Below are 23,497 nucleotides of genomic sequence, written 5' to 3'. Positions count from 1 at the left end.
ACCTGCAGGGCGGTCGAAGCACGCCCCAGTTCGATATGCAGGAGCTGCACGTCATAATTGAGGCCGTGCCACTGGCGGAAGAAATACGTCGCCATGGCACATCATCGTGGAGGGGGCTCAACGTAAACGTACCTCTGCAGGGCCTGGAGGCGGAAGGTCGCTATCGGAGTGCGAAGGCACACCAGACCTTGTCCGCCCTCCTCAAGCGGGAGATGCAGAACCGCAGCAGGGACCCAGTGCAGTCGGTTGTCCCAATAGAACCGCAGGAGGGTTCTCTGGATATCGGCGACAAAGTCAGCGGGAGGGGTCAAAGGGACCAGCCGGTACCACAGCATGGAGGCGACCAGCTGGTTTATGACGCGAACTCGCACTTGGAGCAGTCCTGTCCAGCGATTCAGGCGGGCGGAGACTTTGGCCTCCAGCTCCCGCCAGTTCGCCGGCCAGGATTCCTCGGCTGGGCAGAGATGGGCCCCCAAGTAGAGGAGGTTGGTCCTGCTCCAGGTGAAAGGCCTGAGCTCCTCCGGAAGGGGGAAGGTTTACGAGGAAGTCGCCATCCCGACCCTCCCCTCTCCGCACCAGGTGTCCGTAGATCAGGAGCGTGGGACTGAAGTCCTCTCCTCACCCCCTCCTCTGCTCCCTCTTCCCTCCCCCTCCTCCTTACCCCAGTCCTCGTTGCTCAGCAGGTTTCCGGGGAAGAAGCGACTCTCCAGCTCACTCACTAAATCCGTCGCCATGACGCTTCCAGCGAGTGAATGATAACAACAAGAATCAAAACTTGTCAATAATATCTCCACCCCGAGGATGAAATCAGGCGGCTGCCGCCATCACTCGCTCCCACCGGCTCCAACTCCCGACACAACTGCCCAAGACCTGAGGCTCCGACCCGGAAACACACCTGATTGACAGGGATTCCGACCAATCCGCTTCCACATTTTCCAGAAACCCGCCTCCTGCATTGTGACGGATAGACGGTTTGACCAATCCGCCTTCGGACGCACCGGAAACCGGTAGCCCTTACCCAGAGTGACAGGAGGACCAACCAATCGTCTTCCAGGTTTCATGATCTCCGCCTCCCTCAATCTCAGTGACAGGAGCTTTGACCAGTCGCTTTCCGGATGCCGAGAAAACCCTCTTCTTCTCTGATTGACAGGCGGAACCGCCAATGAGCTTTCACATTCCCCGCAACCACCTCCCTCAATGTAAATGACACCACACCGACCAATCGGCTTCTCCGTTCCTCTCAAACCCGCCTCCCTCACTCTGAGTGACAGGAGCTCTGACCAGTCGGCTTCCCCATTCCACGGAATCCCGCCTCCCTCACTCAGAGTGACAGCAGTTCTGGCCAATCCGTTTACGAGTTTCAGGAAACCCGCCTCTTCATCAGAATGAAAGCCGCGTTGGCCAATAGGCTTTGGCCAATCCGCTCCCCCAATCCGCAGGAGGGCCGCCCCTTCACCCTGAATGACAGGCGCTTTGACCAATCGGCTTTCAGATTCCCCAGAAACCGCTTTTCCACGCTGAGTGACGGGGGTTCAAACCAATCACCATCGAGGGATCTGTAATACCGCCGCCCTCACTCAGAGTGACAGGAGCACCGGCCAATCGGCTTCTCCATTCCCCGTGATCCCGCCTTCCTCACGCAGAGTGACAGGAGCTCCGGCCAATCGGCTTCTCCATTCCCCGGAACCCCGCCCCCTCACTCAGTGACGACACAAACAACATGTAGAGTTTCTGCTTCTTGGATTTAATGATGAGCTGTGGAATCTTTGAGAAAAACTGTTTCTATTCCAGTGATTCTCAGATTGTTTTGTTTGAAGAATCATTTTACAAATGTAACCATGGAGCCCCCAATGTAAATTATAATTCTATATAATAACCACAATATGAACAGGTTCCATCAGTTTACAGCTGGCAGGAGGCAGGGAGACGGTGTGAAATTATGGGATGGATCTGTTAGTCACCTTTAACCCCGCAGATTGTCAGCGGCGCCGAGTTTTTCCCGATATTCGATCCCGGTCTGAAGATGGGAAAGATTCTCTCAGTGAAAGTGTGGGTGAAAGTGTGGAGATGGGACATGTTGTCCGCATTGTAAAATGACACCTGTCCACCCTCATAGTCCAGGAAAACCCCGATCTTCCGGGGATTCACACTCGGGGTGAGGGGGGTCCGTGAGGGGGAGGTGAGGGCAAAATAACCACTTCCGGGAAACAGCCCCACAATCCAGAATCCGGACTCAGGTCTCAGGGAGATTCCCCATTTCCTGTTCACAGACTCTCGGGCCACTCCCAGATCCCACTCTGTCTCCCCCACCTCCACCTCCCAGTAATGTCTCCCTGATGTGAATCCCTCTGATCCCAGGACAAAGGGCCAGGGATCAAACCTCTCCGGGGTGTCAGGGAGCGGCTGCCGTTTGTCTCCGAGTCTCACACTGGTCCGGTCCTCAGACAGGATGAGCCAGGGATTCGCTGTGTTCGGATCCAGAGTCAGAGAGGCTGGAGCTGGGGGAAAGTTACAATAACACAGTCAGTGATTTAGAGAGAGGGGGTGGGGAGGGGAGAGAGTGTGAGGAGTGAGGAAGAGCGGAGAGAGGTTTGTGAGGGGGAGGGGAGAATGAGGGGTAGGGGACAGTGGGAGCAGAATGGGATGGGAACATGGAGAGAAGGGGGAAGGAAGAGAAGTGGAGAGCAGAGGGCCAGGTGAGGAAGGTGGGGAGTGAAAGTGAGATAGAGGTAGAAAGAGAAGGGATGTGGAGGGTGAAGTGGGAACAGAGAAAACAGGGCAGCAGCGAGATGGAGCAGAGGGAGCAGGAGCGTAAAGAGGGAGAGTGAGAGCAGCATGAGGGAGACGGCAAGTGAGAACATGAAGGTTTGAGATGCAGTATATGGAGAGCAATGGGGTGGCAGATATTGTGGCAGGCTGTGAGAGAACAAGGTGGAGTGTATGGGCAGAATTTAACAATCTCGTTGCGTCCATTTTGTGGTGGAAAAAAGTCATAAAATCGGGCATGATGCAACTGGCTGGAATGGTGCCCATTTTCGCACCCATTCTCGTTTTACCATTTTAAAAATTGGCACGATCGGGACTCTGCCCAAAATGAGTGAAACATAAATTTGCATATTTTGCATTCATCGCAATGTAATTAGCGAGCTTCACTCCCAATCGTCCCAGCTCACCTCCTCAACCACCTCGTTCGCTGCAGCTGGAATCAGTGAGGAAAACACCTCAAGTTTCACAGTCGCATTCAGAGAGGGTGAGCGAGGAGGTAGGTTTCTGCTTTCAAATAGCTCTGTGTTGCTGAGGGGGCATTGTTTCATTTTGACCATTTTGCGTTTTGTGTCGGGGGGGGGCTGTTGTTGTTCACAGGGTTCGACTTTGGGCTCTCAACATGGACCCAGGCCTGAGCGTTGATCTCAGGTCTTACCGCTGATTCTGGGGCCTAGAGCTGAGAGCAACAAGGACCATTGCTGGTGGGGGATGGGCTGGAAACTATCTGAAGTGGCAGTGCTGCTGCCTCAGGACGTGTAAAGCAGCGGTTTGGGGCCACGACTGCATGGATTCTGGATTTGTGTATGTGAATGGGGTCAGGGGGAGAATGAGGGCAGCTGTGTTGCTGGTGGTCCGTGGGGGCGAGGGGTGGGCAGTGTGTTGCCGCGGAACTGTTGGGGGGTAATGTGGCGAGTGTGCATTGCAGGGTGACTGGGAGGGTATGGGGAGTGTGTGTTGCTGGCGGTCTGTGGGTTGGGGAATGTGGAGTTTATGTTGCTGGGGGACTGTGGGGAGGGGGCAGAATGTGGGGATTGTGCGTTGCTGGGCTCTGCGGGGGAGAATGTGGGTATTATGCGTTGCTGAGCTCTGTGGGGGTGCAAGAATGTGGAGGGTGTGTGTTGCTGGGTGTCTGTGGGTTGGGGAATGTGGGGAGTATGTGTTGCTGGGGGTCTGTGGAGGGATATGGGGAGTGTGTGTTGTTGGGGGCCTGAGGCGGGCATGAAGAGTGTGTGTTGCTGGGGGGCTGTGAGGTGGCGGGGGGTGGAATGTGGGTAGTATGCGTTGCTGGGCTGGGGGCAAGCAGAGTTCTTTAACCTCTCCAGCTGTCTCTCTCCTTTCCAAAACCCCCTCCCACTCTTCAAATGGCTCTTCCAATGTAACCTATTGATCTTACTGTTCTTTGAGGAGGAGCAGAATGTATGTGAACATGAAAGAGCGAGTGGGAAGGGGCTGAAATGGAGAGTGGGTTGAGAATGGGGATAGAGAGTGGGAGGGAAAGATGAGTGAATGACAGGGAGAGGGAATGATTGTGGTGAAGCAGAGAGAGAGATTGTGGAAAATACCGAGGTAAGAAGGAGAGATTGATGGGGGACAATACGTGATCGCGCCGGAGCGTGGCCGCACAGGCAAGTGATCCCAGACAATTCTATCCCAGGCTCGCTTATTCCATTTAAATTAGTATTATAATAAATTTAAATAATACATTTATCCTTGCATCTGTTCCAGGTGCAAGATTTATCGAGCCGGATACCCGGTGCTGTAAGATCGCGTGAGGCAAGAAATCGGGTGCGAACCTGACTTCTCAGCTCTCGTGATCTTACCAGCTCGCTCCGCCCATCAGCCGGTGGGGCGCAATGGTAATGTCACCCCCAAAGAGTCTACAAACAGACAGGTTTGGTTTGTGGGCAAACACTTGGCAGATGAAACATGATGTAAGAAAATGTGAAGTTATGCACATTGATAGGAAGAATTAAGAAGCTGAATATTATTTAAATGGAGAAGGACTGCAGAAAGCTGCAGCTCACAGGGATTTCTGGATCCTCGTGCATTGATTACAAAAAGCGAGCATGCAGGTTCAGCAGGTATTAGGAAAGACAAGTGGAATATTCGTCTTTAGTTAAAATGGAATGGAGTAGAAAAATAGGGAGATCTGTACAAGGCACTCGTTCGACCACAGCCGGAATACTGTGAGCAATTCTGATCCCCTTATCGAAGGAAAGATATACTGGGATTGGAGGTAGTCCAGAGAAGGTTCACTAGATTGATTGCAGGTATGGAGAGATTTTCTTATGAGGAGAGGGTAAGTGAGTTGGACCTGTACTCATTGGAGTTTAGAAGATTGAGAGGGGACTTTATTCAGACCTACATAATTCTCAGCAGGCTTGACAGGATAGACGCGAAGGTGTTGTTTCCCCTTGTGGCAGAGTCTAGGATAAGAGGGCATCATCTCAGAGTAAGGGGTCACCCACTTAAGACAGAGGTGAGGAGAAAACACCTCTGTTCGATCAGTTATGGGAACATTAAATGGCAGAGCAGACTTGATGGGCCAACTGGCCTCCATATGTTCCCATGTCTTATGGTCTCATGATCTTATAAGGGGATAAAAATAGTAAACATTACTCCAGATATGGTCTCACTGAGGTCCTGTACCCCTGCAGGAACAATTGCATATTTTTATACCTGAGTATCCTTGCAATAAATACCAACATCCTATTTATATTCCTAATTACTTGCTGGACCTGGAGACTAACTTTTTATGATTTATGCACCGGGACATCCAGCTCCCCCTGTACCCGAGAGTTCTGCAGTTTCTTTTGGTACAATACCAGACCAGATCAGACCCCAAATTTGTTACGATCTTGGATGAGACCTTTATATTTGGTAATGTTTAGAATAAGAACAATCATGTTTTAGTTCTTGGAGCAAATTTGAAATCCCAGTTATTTACTAAGAGTATAAATCATTAGAACTCGGAGCAGGAGTCGGCAATTTAGCCTCTTGAGCTGCTCCGCCATTTAATGCAATCATGGCTAATCTCGTCTCAGCCTCAACTCCACTTTCCTGTCCCTTCAATACAACCCTTCAACCCCAAACTAATTAAAAATCTGTCCAGCTCTTCCTCAAATTCACCCAAAGTCTGGATATTCACCACGTTCTGGGGTGGGGAAGTCCACAGACTCCTGACTCTTTTCAGAGAAGTTGGGGCCGATTCTCCCAAGAATGCTGAATTGGCGAGAAAACTGGTTTAAACCACGACTGTTTGTTCAGTGCAACTTCAGACCCGAATCTCCCACACTCAGTGCATTGCCGAGATCACAACCATGAGTATCATTAAATGCTGGGGGGCGAGGCATATTCACACCAAAGAGTCTGAAATCGGCAGGATGAGCGGGAACCCGTGCATGCGCACATCTCTGGAAGATCACTGAAAAGTCCTTCCAGCACTCAGATCACTGCCCTCCAACCCCCACAGACATTGCTTGCCCAAACAGCCCCCCCACAAACATTGCTGAACCCCACAACCCCCCCACAGACATTGCTGGCCTCATTGTTGGCCTCCACAACCACCCCCGCAGACATCGCTGGACCCCAAAACCCTCCCACAGACATTGCTGGCATTGTTGGCCCCCACAGCCACCTGCTCACCCCCCCACCGACATCACTGGCCCCACAACCACCATAGAGACATCACTGGCCTCATCGCTGGCACCCCCCTCCCTCGCGACAGACATCGCTGCCCCCCCATCCAGACATTGCTGCCCCCCCCCACCCCCATTCAGACATCGCTGACCCCCCCCCCCCATTCAGACATCGCTGAGCCCCCCCATACAAACATCGCTGCCCCCCATCCAGACATTGCTGCCCCCTCTGGACAGACATTGCCGCCCCTCCCCCCGTACAGACATTGCTGCCTCCTCACCCCATGCCCCACGGATCTGGATGATGCGCATACCCCATCCCTCCATCCCTTGAACATACTGACCTCACTGCTGCCCTGCAGAGAACTTGTGTTTTGCTGCCATGCACAAACCCAGCTTGCGAGCATTCCCTCTCTTGAATAGGAGTCCTGAATATTGCACCTGCCCTGAACACAGCAGCTTATCGATTAGGAGCCCTGAGTATTGCACCCCCCACCCCACCCCCCCGACCCCATCCGCCCCCACAATGGCAGCCAATCAGCACCCCGAGGGATGCATGACATTCAATTGAAAGCAGCCTTCAAAATTTCTCTCAAGGATTTGTTACCCACTGGCCCTTGACTGGCCAAAGCCACTGCACCTGCACCCCCCCTCCGAGAGCTGTATATAAGCTGCAGGAATGGACACACAGCCAGTCACACCACAAAGATACATTCGAGGAAAGCAGCCCCAAGATTCGCTGAGGCCGACCAAGAGCGCCTGCTTGATGCCATGGAGGAGAGGCGTCAGCAGCTCTTCCCCAGCCAGGGGCCTCGCCCAAGGGGTGCAGCCGCCACGGCATTGTGGGAGGAGGTGACAGAAGTGGTGAATGCCAGGAGCCTGACACCGTGCTCTGGCCGGCAGGGTCAGAAAAAACTGTACGACCTTCTTTGAGCAGCAAGGGTGAGTGAGCTTCCCACTTGGAACCCCGCACATGCTTGGCACAGATCTCAAACCCTGCTTAGACACCTGAAGGGCATTCAACAAGGCACCCTTCCCCCAGGAACAGAATCTAACCCCTTCCCCCCATCCCTCAACGAGCACCCTTCAGTGGTGACCCTTTTCCCCGCAACTGCCAGCACAACTCCCGAGACACAGTCACGCATTACACACCATGCATTTCAATATATTAATGTTTGCTAGACACCTTATGCTCCTACAGGAGAAAAGCATACATAACTGCCATGTGAGGGCACAGACTGGTGGTGACCTGCAGCATCTGACCAGCGTTGAAGAGCGTGCCATGGAACTGGCAGGGGGAGATGGTTCATCCAGAATGGTGACGGACAGCCAGGTCGGCATCCAGTTTGCAAGTGAGCATAAGTGTCGCCCTCAACGTAGGTTCTCCTTGAAGTAGGTGTGATGCTGCATAGAATGTTTTACCTCCCTTCCCCTAATGTGTGTTCTTTATTGCAGTCTTGGACCCAGAGGAACCCGGCCCTTTGGGTGTTGGCGACCTCCCTGCTGTTCTGGAGCAAACTGCCCACGACCCCCCTGGACAACACCTCGGAGGGAGGCTTTGAAGAATCCTCTGAGGACAGCACCACTGAAACTGCACCGGCATCTACCACACAACCCACCAACACAGAGACTATCACCACAGTGGGTATCTTTCGTGTTGAGGCTTCTGGGTCACTATCTGGTGAGCACATCACAGATACTGATGCACATCCGAGGGCTCAGGCACACGGAGGTCTGCCGAAGGCGAGGATTCAGCTGTCTCCAAGCCAGATACCGAGCCTTGGGGCCAAGGCTGGTGGAAATGCATCAGGAAACACGGAGGGTTGTGGAAGGGCTGTCAGCAACCATGCTGCGACTGCAAAGCTGTTTAGGGGAGTCCAACAGAGTGCTGTTGCAGGAGGTGGTGCTGACACAGCGTGTGAACCAGGCCAACACTGCAAGTGTTGCAACCACAGTGGAAAGTCTGGCCCAGGGGTCTGTCCTCATGGGTGACAGGGTCCAGCCTATCCTGGAGACACAGCAGGCCACGAGCAAGGGTGTTGACGGCATCCAGGAGGCACAGCTTTCCTTAGCCATGAGTGTCAGGGGCATGGGGCTGAAACTGCTGCCCATGGCTGGGACTCTCGCTGGCATTCTGGAGACACAGCAGGCCATGCCCGTGAGCCTCGACAACCTGGCCCAGTCACAGAAGGCTACTGCTGAGGGGCTCCAGAGCCTGGCTTGCTCACAGAATATTGCAGTGGAGGGGCTCCAGAGCTTGACCCAGTCTGAGAAGGCCAGGGCTGAGGGATCACAGATCATGGAGCAGAAGCACCTGAGCCTCCAGGACTGGCAGAGCCAGGTGACGCCGGAGTTCCTGGAGCTCAGTCCAGCTACCCTGGCATCCCATGGAATGTCCCTGGGGCCTCTGGGCACCTCAAGGGAGGAGGAAGGCTCGAGCCATGCTGGGGCCTTCCACCCAGGAGATCCCGGACGTCCCAAGACCATCTGATTTCCCCTCTTCCTCACACCGGGGCATCTCAGGGCCAGCTAGAGGAACAGGGTGACACTGAAACAGTGTCATCTGCTAGTCAGCTGGGGCCCTCCAGGTCCCAGCCACCCAGAGGACATCTGCGAAGGGCATCACAGGGAACAGGACGTGCATCACAGCTGGACACCACCTCCAATGTGCATCCTGGAGTAGCACCAAGAAGAAGCAGGAGACCACACAAAGTTAGAAAGCTGTAGTTCACTAAGAGAGCCCAGGTGAAGGTCACCAGTAATCAGGGTTTATTCGTCACGAGCGTTAAAAGCACAATAAACTTTTATTTGCACCTCACAGCTGTGAGTAATGTGTCTCTACTTCCGCCCCCTCCGCCCCAAAGTGCTGAGTGGTCCCCATTCCTTTGCATGGAGGTGCTGTCTGTTGCGCCTTGGAGACTCAGCCACATGTTAGAGAGTGCCTGCCGTACCTTCCCCAACATCCACCAGACTCTTGGTGCAAGGTGCTTGCACACCTGGTACCTCAGGGAAGGGGCGGCCACCCGCTCCCTGTGGATGTGAAGATGACGGATGTCTTGAATTTTTCACTACTGGCTCATTTCAGGCACCCAGTGGTGGCCTCGTTGGGATCTCCCAGGCCTCCGTGCACAGATGTGTGCGGCAGGTCACTGATGTCCTGTTTGTCCGGACAGGGCAGTACATAAACTTCGATATGGGCCTTGCAGAGCAGGAGGCCCGGGCTCTAGGCTTCACTGCCATTGCTGGGATTGCCAATGTCCAGAGAGCAGCACCCCACCCCCCACCCCCCCCCTCCCCAACACCAATTGTCCAACAAACATGTGTCCCCAACCCTTACAGCTACGTGGGCCAGGGTGGCAGCGTGCATTTGGAGTACAGGTTAGGAATCAGACTTGAGTGGCACCAGAGAGAGCATCCCAGTGTGCACAACAGCGAGTCATCATCATCCTCCAGCCTTCAACCAAGACTTGCAACCATTGCCAGCCCAGGCACATTAACAGGTTTGGATGTTTTTGGGGGATAGGGTGGTGGGATGAGAGAGGCTGGGGAAGGGTGATGTGGTGGTTTGAGGGCCCAGGTCAGTTTGGAGGGGGAATAGCGGCTGCACTTGCTCCTGGGGTGTGGTGGATGTGTGGTGGTTGCAGCCCCCTCACTGCACAGCACCAGCTCGGTGAAGCGGGCTGTAATCAAGATGTCCCTCGCTGCCCTTCCCTGCCGGACACCTGCCATCGCTGCCCGCCCTCTTTCCTCCGGCTCCTGATATGGCAGGACGTCCACCTCACCCCCTCGCCGCTCCTCCGCCTCCTCTTCCTCCTCCTGCTCCAGCTGGTCTCCCTGCTGCTGGGCGATGTTGTGCAGCAGGCAGCAGACAATTATAATGTGTGAGGCACACACAGGGTCAGACTGGAGGCCCCCCCAGGGCGGTCCAAGCAACGGCACCACATTTTCTGCAGGATGATGCACCGCTCTATGATGGACCGGGTGCTGCATGGGCCTCACTGTAGCGGGTCTCCGCCTCGGTCTCGGGCCTCCGCACAGGCATCATCAGCCATGACCTTAGCGGGTAACGTTTGTCGCCCAATAGTCATCCTGGACGCCTGGGTTGGTCTTCAAAGAGGCCAGGGATGTCCAACTGTCTGAGGACAAATCTGTCATGGACAGTCCCTGGATGGCGTGCATCGACCTGCATGGTCCTCATTAGATGGTCACATATGATTGAGGGAGTGGAACGCTTTCCTGTTCACAAATTGCTGCAGCCTTGCATGTGGGGCCTGCAAGGGGATATGTGACCCGTCCACTGCTCCCTGGACATTGGGAATCCCAGTAATGGCAGCAAAGCCTAGAGCGCAGGCCTCCTGCTGTGCACAGCCCACATTGAAGTTTATGCACTGCCCTGCCCGGGCAAACAGGGCATCAGTGACCTGTTGCACACATCTGTGTACGGAGGCCTGGGAGATCCCAACGAGGCCACCACTGGGTGCCTGAAATGAGCCAGAAGTGAAAACGACAAGGCATCTGTTACCTTCACGTCCACAGGGAGAGGGTGGACGCCCCTCCCCTGAGGTGCCAGGTGCAGGTTCACAAATGTGCTGCAGTGGGCAACAGCACATCTCCTCTGAAAGGGCCTCGAATGAATTGCAGGGCCTGTACCTCCTTGTCCTCAGCACCCTCCGCCTTCTGTGTACCCTTTTGGGAGCCTGCTCACCCACCTCCCAACCCTCAGTGGCAGCCCCCTGCCCTCCTTCCTATGGGACTGGTAGTGGCTGCTCCTGCGGTGGTCTCCACACCGGCCATCTCCTGAGCCGCCTCCTCCTCCTCCGCCGCCACCTAATGGCCAGCTGCAAATCGATCAGTCTGAGATCCATCTGCACACTGGGGCTTGGAAGGAGCATAAAATGACGGATTAATGTCATTGGCTGCATAGGCCCAGCACCACCCCAATCCCTCACTTGGGGCAGTTCACCCACTTGTGGGTGCTGGCAACACCATACAATCCATGGTGCCATGCGTGACCCAATTCGGTTGTGTGAGATTCCCATCATGACAATTGCTGGCACAGATTATGCAGGTCGGTGTGCAGCCGTGGGCACTGCGCACCCTTGTGCCATTGCCATGTGTGCAACTGCAGCATCCGTTACAGGCATGTGTTGCTGGTCCGTGTCACAGGGAAGGGACAGACTGCAAATCATTAGCTGATGGGTGCCCAGTGACAGCAGATTCCATGCAGTCCATGTCTGAACCTCGGCACCTCGGCCTGGAGCAGCAACTGCTTCATCTGGTTAGACCTCAGTCAGCACAAGGTGCACTCCTGTCCCAACCCGGAACCCCAGCACTCAGTGTAGTCCCTGACCACACCCCGCGGCAAGACAATGCCACTGCACAGTGCCCTGGAGGGGAAGGTTGATCCGAACTCCTTCAGGGACCTGCACTCACTGAGCTACAGCGCTGCCCTGGAGGGGAAGGCTGAGCAGGACTCCTTCAGGGATCCTCGCCCACAGAGTTCTGAGAAAGTAGAAGCCCCCACCCCTCTCACCCAGATATCACTGGTCCACAGGCCAGCACCTGAAGACAGCAGGAGGAAGCCCACCAAGCATCTCCAGGGCCTGCCTACAACATCCCCCGCACTCTGCTCACAGCATTTCCCTCCTCACACCAGTTCAAGGCTGCTGCATCAGGTTGAGACTTTTATATATCTACTCTGATTCGTGTCAAAGTGACATCATACCAAAGAGGTGGGAGACGTTAACGTGGGCGGAGATTGTCGTGTCGATCCCGATAATGTCACGCGAAAGTACGGTAATGATGCAAATCAGCGGCACGCCGGTTTTCAGCGCGGTCCTGGTCTCCGGTTGGGAGATGAGCATGGGTCGTAAACGCTCGCGGGTAACCCGCGAAATGGCCGCCACGTGCATCTCACGACCCGGCCCTCCAAAAAACATGTGTGTTGCAATGGGAGAATCGCCCCTGTAATTTCTTCTCTTCTGTGTTTTAAATCTGCCGCCCCATATCTTAAAACTATCACCTTTTGTTTTAAATTGCCCCACAAAAGGAAACATCTGCTCGAAGTCTGCTTTGTCACTGCCCCTTAGCATCTTGTACACCTCAATTAGATCTCCTCACATTTTCTCAGCTCCAGAGAGTATAGGCTTAAACTGGCAAACCTCTCTTCACAAAACAAACCCTTCATCTCCAGCTCGTGAACCTTCTCTGAACCACCTCCAATGCAATTACATCCCTCCTCAAGGAAGGGGATGAAAACTGTACACAATATTCTCAGTGCGGTCTCACAAATGCTTTGCACAATAGCAGCAACACTTCACTACTTTTATGTTTTATTCCTTTAACAATAAATATGAATATTCCATTTGCTTTCCTTATTACCTGCTATACCTGCATCCTAGTTTTTTTTTGCAGTTCATGCATGAGGACGCCCAGGTCACTAATAATTTGCCTTTGTATTTTTCCGACCAAAATGGTAGAACCAGGGACCATAATCTCAATTAGGACCAAGTTGTTCAGGAGAGATGTGAGAAAACAATTCTACATGTAGAGAGTGGTGGAGGTTTGGAACCCTCTTCCTCAAACAGTGGTGGATGCTGGTTCAATTGTTAAGTTTAATCCCTGCAGTGCAGAAGGAGGCCATTTGGCCCATCAAGTCTGCACCAACAACTATCCCTGTAACCCTGCGTATCTACCCTGCTAATCTCCCTGACACTGAGAGACAATTTAACATGGCCAATCCACCTCGCCCACACATCTTTGGAGTGTGGGAGGAAACCACAACTCCCGGAGGAAACCCACATAGACACAGGGAGAATGTGCAAATTCCACACAGACAGTGACCCGAGGCCATAATTGAACCTGGGTCCCTGCAGCTGTGAGGCAGCGATGCTAACTACTGTGCTACCGTGCCATCCTACTTGAAGTCTGAGATACATTTATTGAGCAGGGGTATCAAGGTATATGGGCTTAGGGCAGGTACATGGAGGTCGGCCACAGATCAGCCATGATCTTATTGAATGGCGGAGCGAGTTTGAGGGGATGAATGGCCTCCTCGTATTCCTATGTTCCTATGTTCCTTTTCCTTGGTGATGAGGATAGTTCCAAGTTGCTCCCTTTCTATGACCTCTGCATTTGCTGTTGCTATTGGGATGTGCTCCTGTCCCCCATCGTGAAAACTGAGGTAAAACATTGATTGAGGATCTCAGCCATTTCTGTGTTTCCCAGCATTAACTTCCCAGCCTCATTTTCCAAGATACCAACATTCACTTTCGCTGCTCTCTTTCACTTTACATCCTTATAGAGGCTTTTGCTGTCCCTTTTTATATTTTGCACTTTCATAATTTTATCTGTGCTTGGAAAACCCCAAGGCTTTTTACTCTTATGTGAGGAATAAAAGAATGACCAGGGTGAGGTTAGGGCCGGTCAAGGACAGTAGTGGGAACTTGTGTATGGAGTCAGTAGAGATAGGCGAGGTGATGAATGAATACTTTTCTTCAGTGTTCACCAAGGAGAGGGGCCATGTTTTTGAGGAAGAGAAGGTGTTACAGGCTAATAGGCTGGAGGAAATAGATGTTCGGAGGGAGGATGTCTTGGCAGTTTTGAATAAACTGAAGGTCGATAAGTCCCCTGGGCCTGATGAAATGTATCCTAGGATTCTGTGGGAGGCAAGGGATGAGATTGCAGAGCCTTTGGCGTTGATCTTTGGGTCCTCGCTGTCCACGGGGATGGTGCCAGAGGACTGGAGAATGGCGAATGTTGTTCCTCTGTTTAAGAAAGGGAATAGAAATGACCCTGGTAATTATAGACCGGTTAGTCTTACTTCGGTGGTTGGTAAATTGATGGAAAGGGTCCTTAGGGATGGGATTTACGACCATTTAGAAAGATGCGGATTAACCCGAGATAGTCAGCACGGATTCGTGAAGGGCAAGTCGTGCCTCACAAATTTGATAGAATTTTTTGAGGAGGTAACTAAGTGTGTTGATGAAGGTAGGGCAGTTGATGTCATATACATGGATTTTAGTAAGGCGTTTGATAAGGTCCCCCATGGTCGGCTTATGATGAAAGTGAGGAGGTGTGGGATAGAGGGAAAGTTGGCCGATTGGATAGGTAACTGGCTGTCTGACCGAAGACAGAGGGTGGTGGTCGATGGAAAATTTTCGGATTGGAGGCAGGTTGCTAGCGGTGTGCCGCAGGGATCAGTGCTTGGTCCTCTGCTCTTTGTGATTTTTATTAATGACTTAGAGGAGGGGGCTGAAGGGTGGATCAGTAAATTTGCTGATGACACCAAGATTGGTGGAGTAGTGGATGAGGTGGAGGGCTGTTGTAGGCTGCAAAGAGACATAGATAGGATGCAAAGCTGGGCTGAAAAATGGCAAATGGAGTTTAACCCTGATAAATGTGAGGTGATTCATTTTGGTAGGACAAATTTAAATGTGGATTACAGGGTCAAAGGTAGGGTTCTGAAGACTGTGGAGGAACAGAGAGATCTTGGGGTCCATATCCACAGATCTCTAAAGGTTGCCAGTCAAGTGGATAGAGCTGTGAAGAAGGCCTAGAGTGTGTTAGCTTTTATTAACAGGGGGTTGGAGTTTAAGAGCCGTGGGGTTATGCTGCAACTGTACAGGACCTTGGTGAGACCACATTTGGAATATTGTGTGCAGTTCTGGTCACCTCACTATAAGAAGGATGTGGAAGCGCTGGAAAGAGTGCAGAGGAGATTTACCAGGATGCTGCCTGGTTTGGAGGGTAGGTCATATGAGGAAAGGTTGAGGGAGCTAGGGCTGTTCTCTCTGGAGCGGAGGAGGCTGAGGGGAGACTTAATAGAGGTGTATAAAATGATGAAGGGGATAGATAGAGTGAACGTTCAAAGACTATTTCCTCGGGTGGATGGAGCTATTACAAGGGGGCATAACTATTGGGTTCGTGGTGGGAGATACAGGACGGATATCAGAGGTAGGTTCTTTACGCAGAGAGTGGTTGGGGTGTGGAATGGACTGCCTGCAGTGATAGTGGAGTCAGACACTTTAGAAACATTTAAGCGGTTATTGGATAGGCACATGGAGCACACCAGGATGATAGGGAGTGGGATAGCTTGATCTTGGTTTCAGATAAAGCTCGGCACAACATCGTGGGCCGAAGGGCCTGTTCTGTGCTGTACTGTTCTATGTTCTATGTCTATGTTCTCTCTGTATCTGTTTTTTAGTGACCCTTTGTTGATCGTTAGAAGTTTCCCAATCTTCCAGTGTGCCACTGGCCTTTGCGATAGGTAACGTCATCAGATTCCCTAATTTGAGAGAAACACAATCATTTTAGAGGTGGCACAGTAGTAAGCACTGCTGCCTCACAGCTCCAGGGATCCTGGTTCCAATTCGGCCTTGAGCGTCAGTGTGGAGTTTGTGCGCTCTCCCCATTTCACTGGGTGCTCCAGTTTTTACGCAAAGACCAAAGATGTGCAAGTTAGGTGGATTGGCCATGGTTGATTGCCCCTTCGTTTGTGTGTGAGTGTATGCCCTGTGATAGACTGGTGTCCTGTTCTGGGTGTACTGTATTTGATGCCCAATGCCTTGTGGGATAGAGTCTGATTCCCCGCGATCCTGAATTAGAATAAGCGGTGAAGTGAAGAATATTTTTACTGTTCAAGAGTCAAACAGTAATACCATATAACTTATACTCTAAAATAAATAATTAACATGAGGTAAGCATGAATCTGTGGTCACACACACCACAAACTTCATATTAAATTAAATGACCAAGGCAGAACACACAAATATTCTCAATAATCCACCCAAATGTCAATGATCACCATCAAAAATCTCCCATAAATAATAGATGATAAATGGACTGGTATTAATGAGGAACTGTAAGATTCTTACTCTTATCTTGCTTGTAACACTAATAGTAGAGAAAATAATGGGATTTAAAGTAGATAATTCTCTCAGGCTTCAGATGCTGAAAGAGGTGAGTGAAGAGAAAATAGATGCATTGGTGGTCATCTTTCAAAATTCTACAGACTCTGGAATTGTTCCTGCAGATTGGAAGGTGTAAATGTAACCCAATGTTTAAGAGAGGAGGGAGAGAGAATCTGGGCAATGACAGATTCATTAGCCTGACATCAGTCGGAGAGAAAATGCAAGAATCTTTAACAAAGAATGTGGTAGAAAATAATGGTAAATTTGGGCAGAGTCAAGATGGACTTATGAAAGGGAATCCACTGCAGAAGTTGGACATTTGGCCCTTTAAGCACTGACTCTGACAGAATATCTTCCCCAGGCCTCTCTCCGCAACCCAAAACACTTCCCATTGCTAATCCATCTAACCAACACATCCTGGGACACTAAAGGGCATTTTTTTTAACATGGCCAATCTACTAGCCTGCACATCTTTAGACTGTGGGAGGAAACCCACACAGACACGGGGAGAATGTACAAACTCCACACAGACAGTTACTCAAGGCCGGAATTAAACCCGGGTTCTTGGTGCTGTGAGTCAGCAGTGCTTGCCACTGTGCCACTGTGCAAGATGCAACTAGCAGAATAATGAAGGTAAAGATGGTGGATGTAGAATATTTAGATTTTCAGAAAGTTTTTGATTAAGACCACACAAAAGATGAGTGAACAATTTAGTGCACTAGAAATTTGATGGAATAATAACAGATAAATGGACAGAAAACATGAGAGTAGGAATCAATTGGTGTTTCCTTTAAACAGTGCTCATGTTCTGGTGTTTCCAATGCTCTGTATAAATAAAGCATAACCTCTATACCTGCTGCAGATCATTCAATCTGACTGTGAACACTCAGGACAAAACAGGAATCCTATCCTGGAACAGGCGGACCTGCCTGGCCTTGATTAGGTGTATCTGTGCAGCACCCTGTCTACTGAGCTGCTAAAAATATTGTGCAGCTTGGGGTCTTTTACCATTCTCATCATGAGGCTGGATGTGACATATAGTTTGCTGTCGGCACTGCTCGGTCCATCTGCCCTCGGTAGCAGTAACTACAATATGATTGAATTTGAATTCCAGTTTGAAAGGGAATCAGTATTTTAAACTTAAATAGGAGCAACTATCTGGCCATGAAAGCTGAGCTAGTTGCAGTGAACTGGGACCCCGGGCCTGGGGATACACTGATAGACAAGCTATGGCAGATATTTAAGAGGTGATTTAAGAATATTGAATGTAAAGAAAATCCCCAATGGGAGAACCCACCATCTGTGGCTCACGAAAGAAGTTAAGGAAAGCACCAAATTCCTGAAAAATGTATATCACTGCGCAAAGATGAATGGCAGGTCAGACGATTGATCAGAATATCAAGAATGGCAGAGATCAAACACCCACAATAATATAGCAGCTTCAAAATTGGTATCCAGCGTTCCCACACTAAATATAAGGAGAAGTCTCACTGTTTGTACAAACTGGAGGCATTTGGCATACCAGGAGACTCCATACAATCTTGATCTTCGATTGAATGGTGATGCCCCACCTAGAGGAACAGTCTGTAGAATGGACTAATCACTGGTCTTAAAGGGACCACTGGAAACCCCATTGGAAACGATGTAAGGTGTTTATTTGCTCTGTTTCCTGCCCTATATACCGCAAATGACATCATCAAAACAGAAAACTCCATCATGATCACAATGCTGTTCCTGTGATCTTGTTGTTTGGAAATTGGTTTTCTCATTTTCTACATTCAAACACTGACTGTTCCTCAAAATTATTGCACTGCTTCTGAAGTATTTCGGCTCACACTGCGAGAATGAAGGCAGCTTTTGATGATTTCTTTGTGACCAGGAGGTGAGTTATTTTTCTTACTGTTTCTCGCTGATCCTTTCTCTCTCTCGCCCCCGCTGTTTTTCATGAGGATTTCTTGTCCCCGTTCCCTTTTCAGGAACCACAGAACATTTTCCCACACTGCAAACCAGTGGGAAACAGGACAGTGATATTGTTCTGAAGGTCAGCCCTCAGAATGGATTGAGCCTCTGATCAAATTCATAGAGTGAGTTCACTGGTTCAGTAACTCAATGGAATCACTCCAAAACTCAACCTTACTCAACCCAAACTGCCCTGTCACCCTCCCTATTCTAGATTTAAAGCTATACCTACTTTGATCCAGACTCTGTGACTGTGTTAAACGTGTGGATATTTATATCCTCCTTTCTGTTCTGAACCTTGAATATTTCAATAAGATCATCACAGTCCCTCCCTTATCCACTGCAGACTCACAGTTTCTGCAGTCCCTCCTCTTGATTCATGTGTCCAATTCCACCAAACAGATGATCTACCACTCATTACTTGCTCTCAAATGTCTGTATGTCTTCCTGATAAACGATGATTTTCAAAAAAATGTTTCCCAGAATGACAGGGAGACCAGTCCAGAATCCTAGAGCAATTCTATTTCACATCCTGAGATTGATGCTCTATTCCTCTGGTTATACAGATCCCTTCACTGCTTTGACACACAATGCTGATGGCTTCAGACACTTAGTAAGAGTTTTAACAACACCAGGTTAAAGTCCAACAGGTTTCTTTGGTAGCAAATACCATTAGCTTTCGGAGCGCTGCTCATTCATCAGATGGAGTGGAAAGATGGAGTGGAAATCTGGAGAGCAGATTTCCACTCCATCTGACGAAGGAGCAGCGCTCTGAAAGCCAATGGTATTTGCTCCCAAATAAACCTGTTGGACTTTAACCTGGTGTTGTTAAAACTCTTACTGTGTTCACCCCAGTCCAACGCCGGCATCTCCACATTCAGACACTTACCCAGAGGAACCTACAGAAAGATAAATATGAGTACGGGAGACTCCAGGGATTAACAAGTGGAAATGTGAGTATTTAATCTGGGATCTTAAAGCCTGTTTAGTTGCTTCACAACTGGATTGATAATCAGGAAAATTAATATGAGTTTTACCGGGAATAATGGGTTTCATCATTTCTCTCCACGCTGTGCACTGGAAAAGGTCTTTGAACTTCCCGATAGACAGGGCGGCATCAAATACTGAGAGTGCGCGCTCACCATCACTAATCCTGTAAATGTTTAAAAAAAAGATGCAAGAAAATGTCCAAAGTGAAATGATAATCTTGTTTTTTTAATTGAAAAAGAGATAACTTATAAATTCAGGAGCAGAGAGTGGAAACAGCCATGTCCTGAAAAAGGTTCAAAAACTGATAACAGCCATCACACACTGCAGGAAGTGATTAACATTCAGCCTGTCCACCTGCTGTATTATAAACAAAGTTTGTAGAACAAAGACAAAGGCTGAAAACATCCCAAAGCTGAATATCCAATTCTGCAATCCCTGGGCCCCACAACTCTCCCAGAATCCTGCTCTCCTCTCCTTCCGGCACCTTGAACATCTCTGATTTTCGTCAATCCCCCATTGGGAGCTGGACCTTCAGCTGCCGAGGTCCTGAGCTCTGGAATCCCTCCCTTTTTCTCTATCTATCTATTTCTCTTTCGTCCTTTAAGACGCTCTCTGAAATCCACCTCTGTCATCCGGATTAATATTTCCTTATTTGGCTCTGTGTCAATTTACTTTATAACGCTCCTGTGAAACTCCTCAGGATATTCATTTCCAATAAAGGTGCTATATGAATACAAGTGTTTACTGTTGTGTTTGTTAAGGACACAGAGCCAGTTTGTATTTAGTGTAAAATTAGAATCCATTCCCCGTTTAACGTGAGACTTTCTCGGGTTGGTCAGGCTCCATGCAGGGACATGGGTGACCCACTCCTTGGAAACATGGACCATGCGGCTCTCTCAGGGTCAGTGGGAAGGTCACAGACACTAACAGCCAACATCGGGCAAGTGATCACTTCCGGCCTGGGAACCAGATTGTATTAATTACACTTCCCGGTTATTTATTACAATATTGTAGCAGTTATGAAAAATCACTGTAATAAAGTGGTTATTTTTAAACTCTGGTCTGTGAACAATACACCGAATTTGCATGCCCCAATGACAGACTGTTTAATGTTGTGTCAACAACCAATAAATAAATGAAAATAACACTTCACTGAGTTTATTTTAACAAACAGTGGATTTCAAGAAAGAACATGTCCTACCTTCTCTCCCGACAAGCTTCCTCCTGAAAGAAATGAATCAGGAACAGTGAGGGTGACAGTAACAGATTTCAGGAACAGTTAGACAGGCTGGTGAAATGAGCAGACTCAGAGCAGATGAGATTTCACACGGAAATGTAAAGTGATGCATTTTGGAAGGAAGATTGTGGAGAGTCAAATAAACTGGAATTGAACATCAGTCCCGCTCACAGACACAGTGACTCTCACACACCGTACATACCCACACACTCACAACATGGAACTGGAACTGGATACAATGGGAGTTCCAGGAGGAAATTAAACTTGGGAAACACAGAAATAATCACAAAGCAAGTTTGAAGATGCAGAAACTCATTCTCAGGAGGTTACAGGTATTCCCGGGAATCTGCAGACAGTGTGGGAGCCGTTGGTTCAGAGACAGCAGGAAAACCGTTCAGGAAGGGACACACAATTCTGTTCAATTCGGTTACTATTTTTCAGTAAATTCTATATTAATTCCACAGTTATCATCAGTTATTTAGTGACTGTGTGAAGTTTCCCTGAACTGAGCCGCAATATATTCCCTCACCTTCAGAAATATCAGCTCGTCTTTTTGCTCCATCTGTTTCTGCAACTTTGAGAGTTTCTCCTCAATAGAATTTAAATTCTCCTGAATCTCTCGAAGGTTTTTCTCCATTGGTTCGAGAATCCTCTCTTCCTCTTCCCTGAGATCTCTGAGTAAACGCTGCTCTTTCTCCGTGAGAATCTGATGCATTTTAGCGAACTCGGATGTGATGTGGGTCTGCAGACTGCTCGACTGTTCCTGCCCAATGAAATGTGAAACATAATTACTGTCCTGTGATAAACGGAACAAAACTAACTGAAATGCCATAAAATCAGCAGAGGGGGAACTTACCCTAACTTCAGAAATCTTCCGTTTCTGTTTCAGTTCCGTTCCTCGAACCGCCGATTTCTTCTCTGTGAGAGAATCTAAGGAAGATTTCAGCTGATCCTAGGATTGGGAGAGAAAATCACAGAATGAAAGTGTTAGAGCAGGAAAATGAGCTGTTAGTTTTCAATTATTTCCTTTTTACCTTGTAGATTTCCACGGCCTCATCGAAAGGCAGGAAGCGGTGATCTCTGTGTCCCCGCGAAACTACACAAGTGTAACAGATCAATTTCTTGTCAGTTTCACAAAACAGCTTCAGTTCTTCCTGATGTTCCTCACAGTGAAGTTTCCTTTTCTTCTCTTTCGGATTTAGCTTTATTTGTCGAGCTTTCTCGGCCAGATTCGCTAAGGCCCGATTTATCCTGAGGTTTCTTTCCGGAAACTCCTCTCTACATTCCGGGCAGGAGTTTATCTCCTTCTTTTCCCAACACTGGGTGATACAGGAGCGGCAGAAGTTGTGGTCACATTCCAGTATTACCGGATTAGTGAAGAAATCGAGACAAATGGGACAAATTGCCTCCTCGGTCAAACTGTGAAGCTGCTTTCTGGAAGCCATGTTCACTCTCAGCACTTCCTGATTCAAACCGCTTTCAGTTTCGATGTTACTGCCGCACATCCTCAGTTCAGCTATTTCCCGGTAAAGTTCACTGCAACACTCAGGGAATTATTATTACAGAGTGGGCCATGTCCTCGCCACTTTCACACTGGAGATAAAAACTGGCGCGGTCTGAAGGATAACGGAGGAGAATAATTGAACCCTGTCGGGGGCGGGTTTGGCTCCTGGGAATGTTGCCAATAGAAAGAGGGAGATGGAGAGATAGAATGGGGAGAAGAGGTGGAGGCGGGCTGGTCTCCCGGGAATGTTGACAGTGGAGGGAGAGAGAGAGGGAGGGAGGGAGGAGGTTGAAATGGGCGGGATCGAGATTCCATTGAATTTTTCTCCAGTCTGATCTCGCTGCCGATTAAAACCACTCTGCTGAAACTCGGTGTGAGATCCGGATCCAGAAACTGAATTGTGTTCATCACTGCAGCCGCTCACATTCAAACATCAAGTACTCGAAATGTCAAAGAGAAATTTACACAACAGCGACAGGGAAGATATTTAGAGGGTTCGATCTGTGAAGTTTGGTTTATTTTCCAGAAAGAATAACTTGCGGTTTTATAAATATTTACGTATCCCTCCCGGGGACCGGACCCAGAGAAACATCAACTGATGACGGAGCAAAAACAGAAAATGCCGGAAAATCTCAACAGGTCTGACAGCATCTGTGGAGAGAGAACAGAGCTAACGTTTCGAGTCTGGATGTCTCTTCGTCAGATTCCAGCATCCGCAGTAATTTGTTTTTAACTGACGAGGGAACATTTGAAGTGGAATCTCTCCTCCAATATTCGGTGGAGTTTCTTCACACAGAGAGTGGTGAGAATGTGGAACTCGCTGTCACATGGAGTGGCTGAGGGAGAGAGAGTTGATACATTCACAGGGAGGCTTGAATTACACGGTGACTTTAAACCGCACAGAATGGACATGGTTTGTTTTGTGTCTTTTTGAGAACATTGAGCTCATTTTCGGAAATAAAAAAATACAGAATTATTCAAACTCTGTCTCGGGAATTTTGGGGTCTGTGTATTGGTGTCTCACAGTAAGAAGTCTCACAACACCAGGTTGAAGTCCAACAGGTTTCTTTGGTAGCAAATACCATAAGCTTTCGGAGCGCTGCTCCTTCGTCTCAGACAGTGCTGCTCTCCCAGTCCCTGATAAAGTGGAAACACATCACAGGGTGTGGGGGCAGGACTGTGGGACAGACCAATGGGAAATGGGAGGGGAGTGAAACGACATCCTATTGGGATTGAATTTGAAGAGTTTCCCCCAACACTCGCGCTATTCCAGCAAGAAAAAACAGAGGCTGTGAAGTTTTGCGATGGATCAGATTCATTAACAGGCATTTTTGTAAAGTTGGGAAAATATCGTGTAAATACGGCAGGGGGGTGTAGAGAGATCAAGGTGGATTGGAAATCAATATCTTGTTTTATTGCAGAGATATTGTCTGTGATTCTGGTGTAAAATGTTTCATATGTCTGACAGTGTTGAGGATTGGGTTTTATTGTT

At 49.4% G+C, this 23,497-nt stretch overlaps 1 protein-coding gene across 1 annotated transcript; it reads right to left on the bottom strand.

Moving 5' to 3' along the window:
* Positions 1-1,723: 1,723 nt before the first annotated feature.
* Positions 1,724-22,015, bottom strand: LOC144487140 (zinc-binding protein A33-like). The gene is made up of 6 exons (XM_078205201.1): positions 21,536-22,015; positions 21,358-21,453; positions 21,031-21,264; positions 20,466-20,488; positions 19,312-19,427; positions 1,724-2,498 (listed from the first exon to the last, which is right to left on the bottom strand). Exons 1-6 carry the CDS (start codon positions 22,004-22,006, stop codon positions 1,954-1,956), a joined length of 1,485 nt encoding a protein of 494 aa, XP_078061327.1. The 5' UTR covers positions 22,007-22,015; the 3' UTR covers positions 1,724-1,953.
* Positions 22,016-23,497: the final 1,482 nt, after the last annotated feature.

This window comes from Mustelus asterias, unplaced genomic scaffold (assembly GCF_964213995.1).
Source record: "Mustelus asterias unplaced genomic scaffold, sMusAst1.hap1.1 HAP1_SCAFFOLD_615, whole genome shotgun sequence".
Lineage (NCBI taxonomy): Eukaryota > Metazoa > Chordata > Chondrichthyes > Carcharhiniformes > Triakidae > Mustelus > Mustelus asterias.
This window is presented reverse-complemented; position numbering and strand designations above follow the sequence as displayed.

Excerpts from the sequence above, each read along its gene's own strand:
- LOC144487140 (XM_078205201.1), bottom strand. The coding sequence starts at position 22,006 with ATGTGCGGCAGTAACATCGAAACTGAAAGCGGTTTGAATCAGGAAGTG. Across the intron at positions 21,265-21,357 it reads GGAAGATTTCTGAAGTTAGG|GAACAGTCGAGCAGTCTGCA; the intron begins GTAAGTTCCCCC and ends TTCATTGGGCAG. Across the intron at positions 19,428-20,465 it reads GAAGCTTGTCGGGAGAGAAG|GATTAGTGATGGTGAGCGCG; the intron begins GTAGGACATGTT and ends AAACATTTACAG.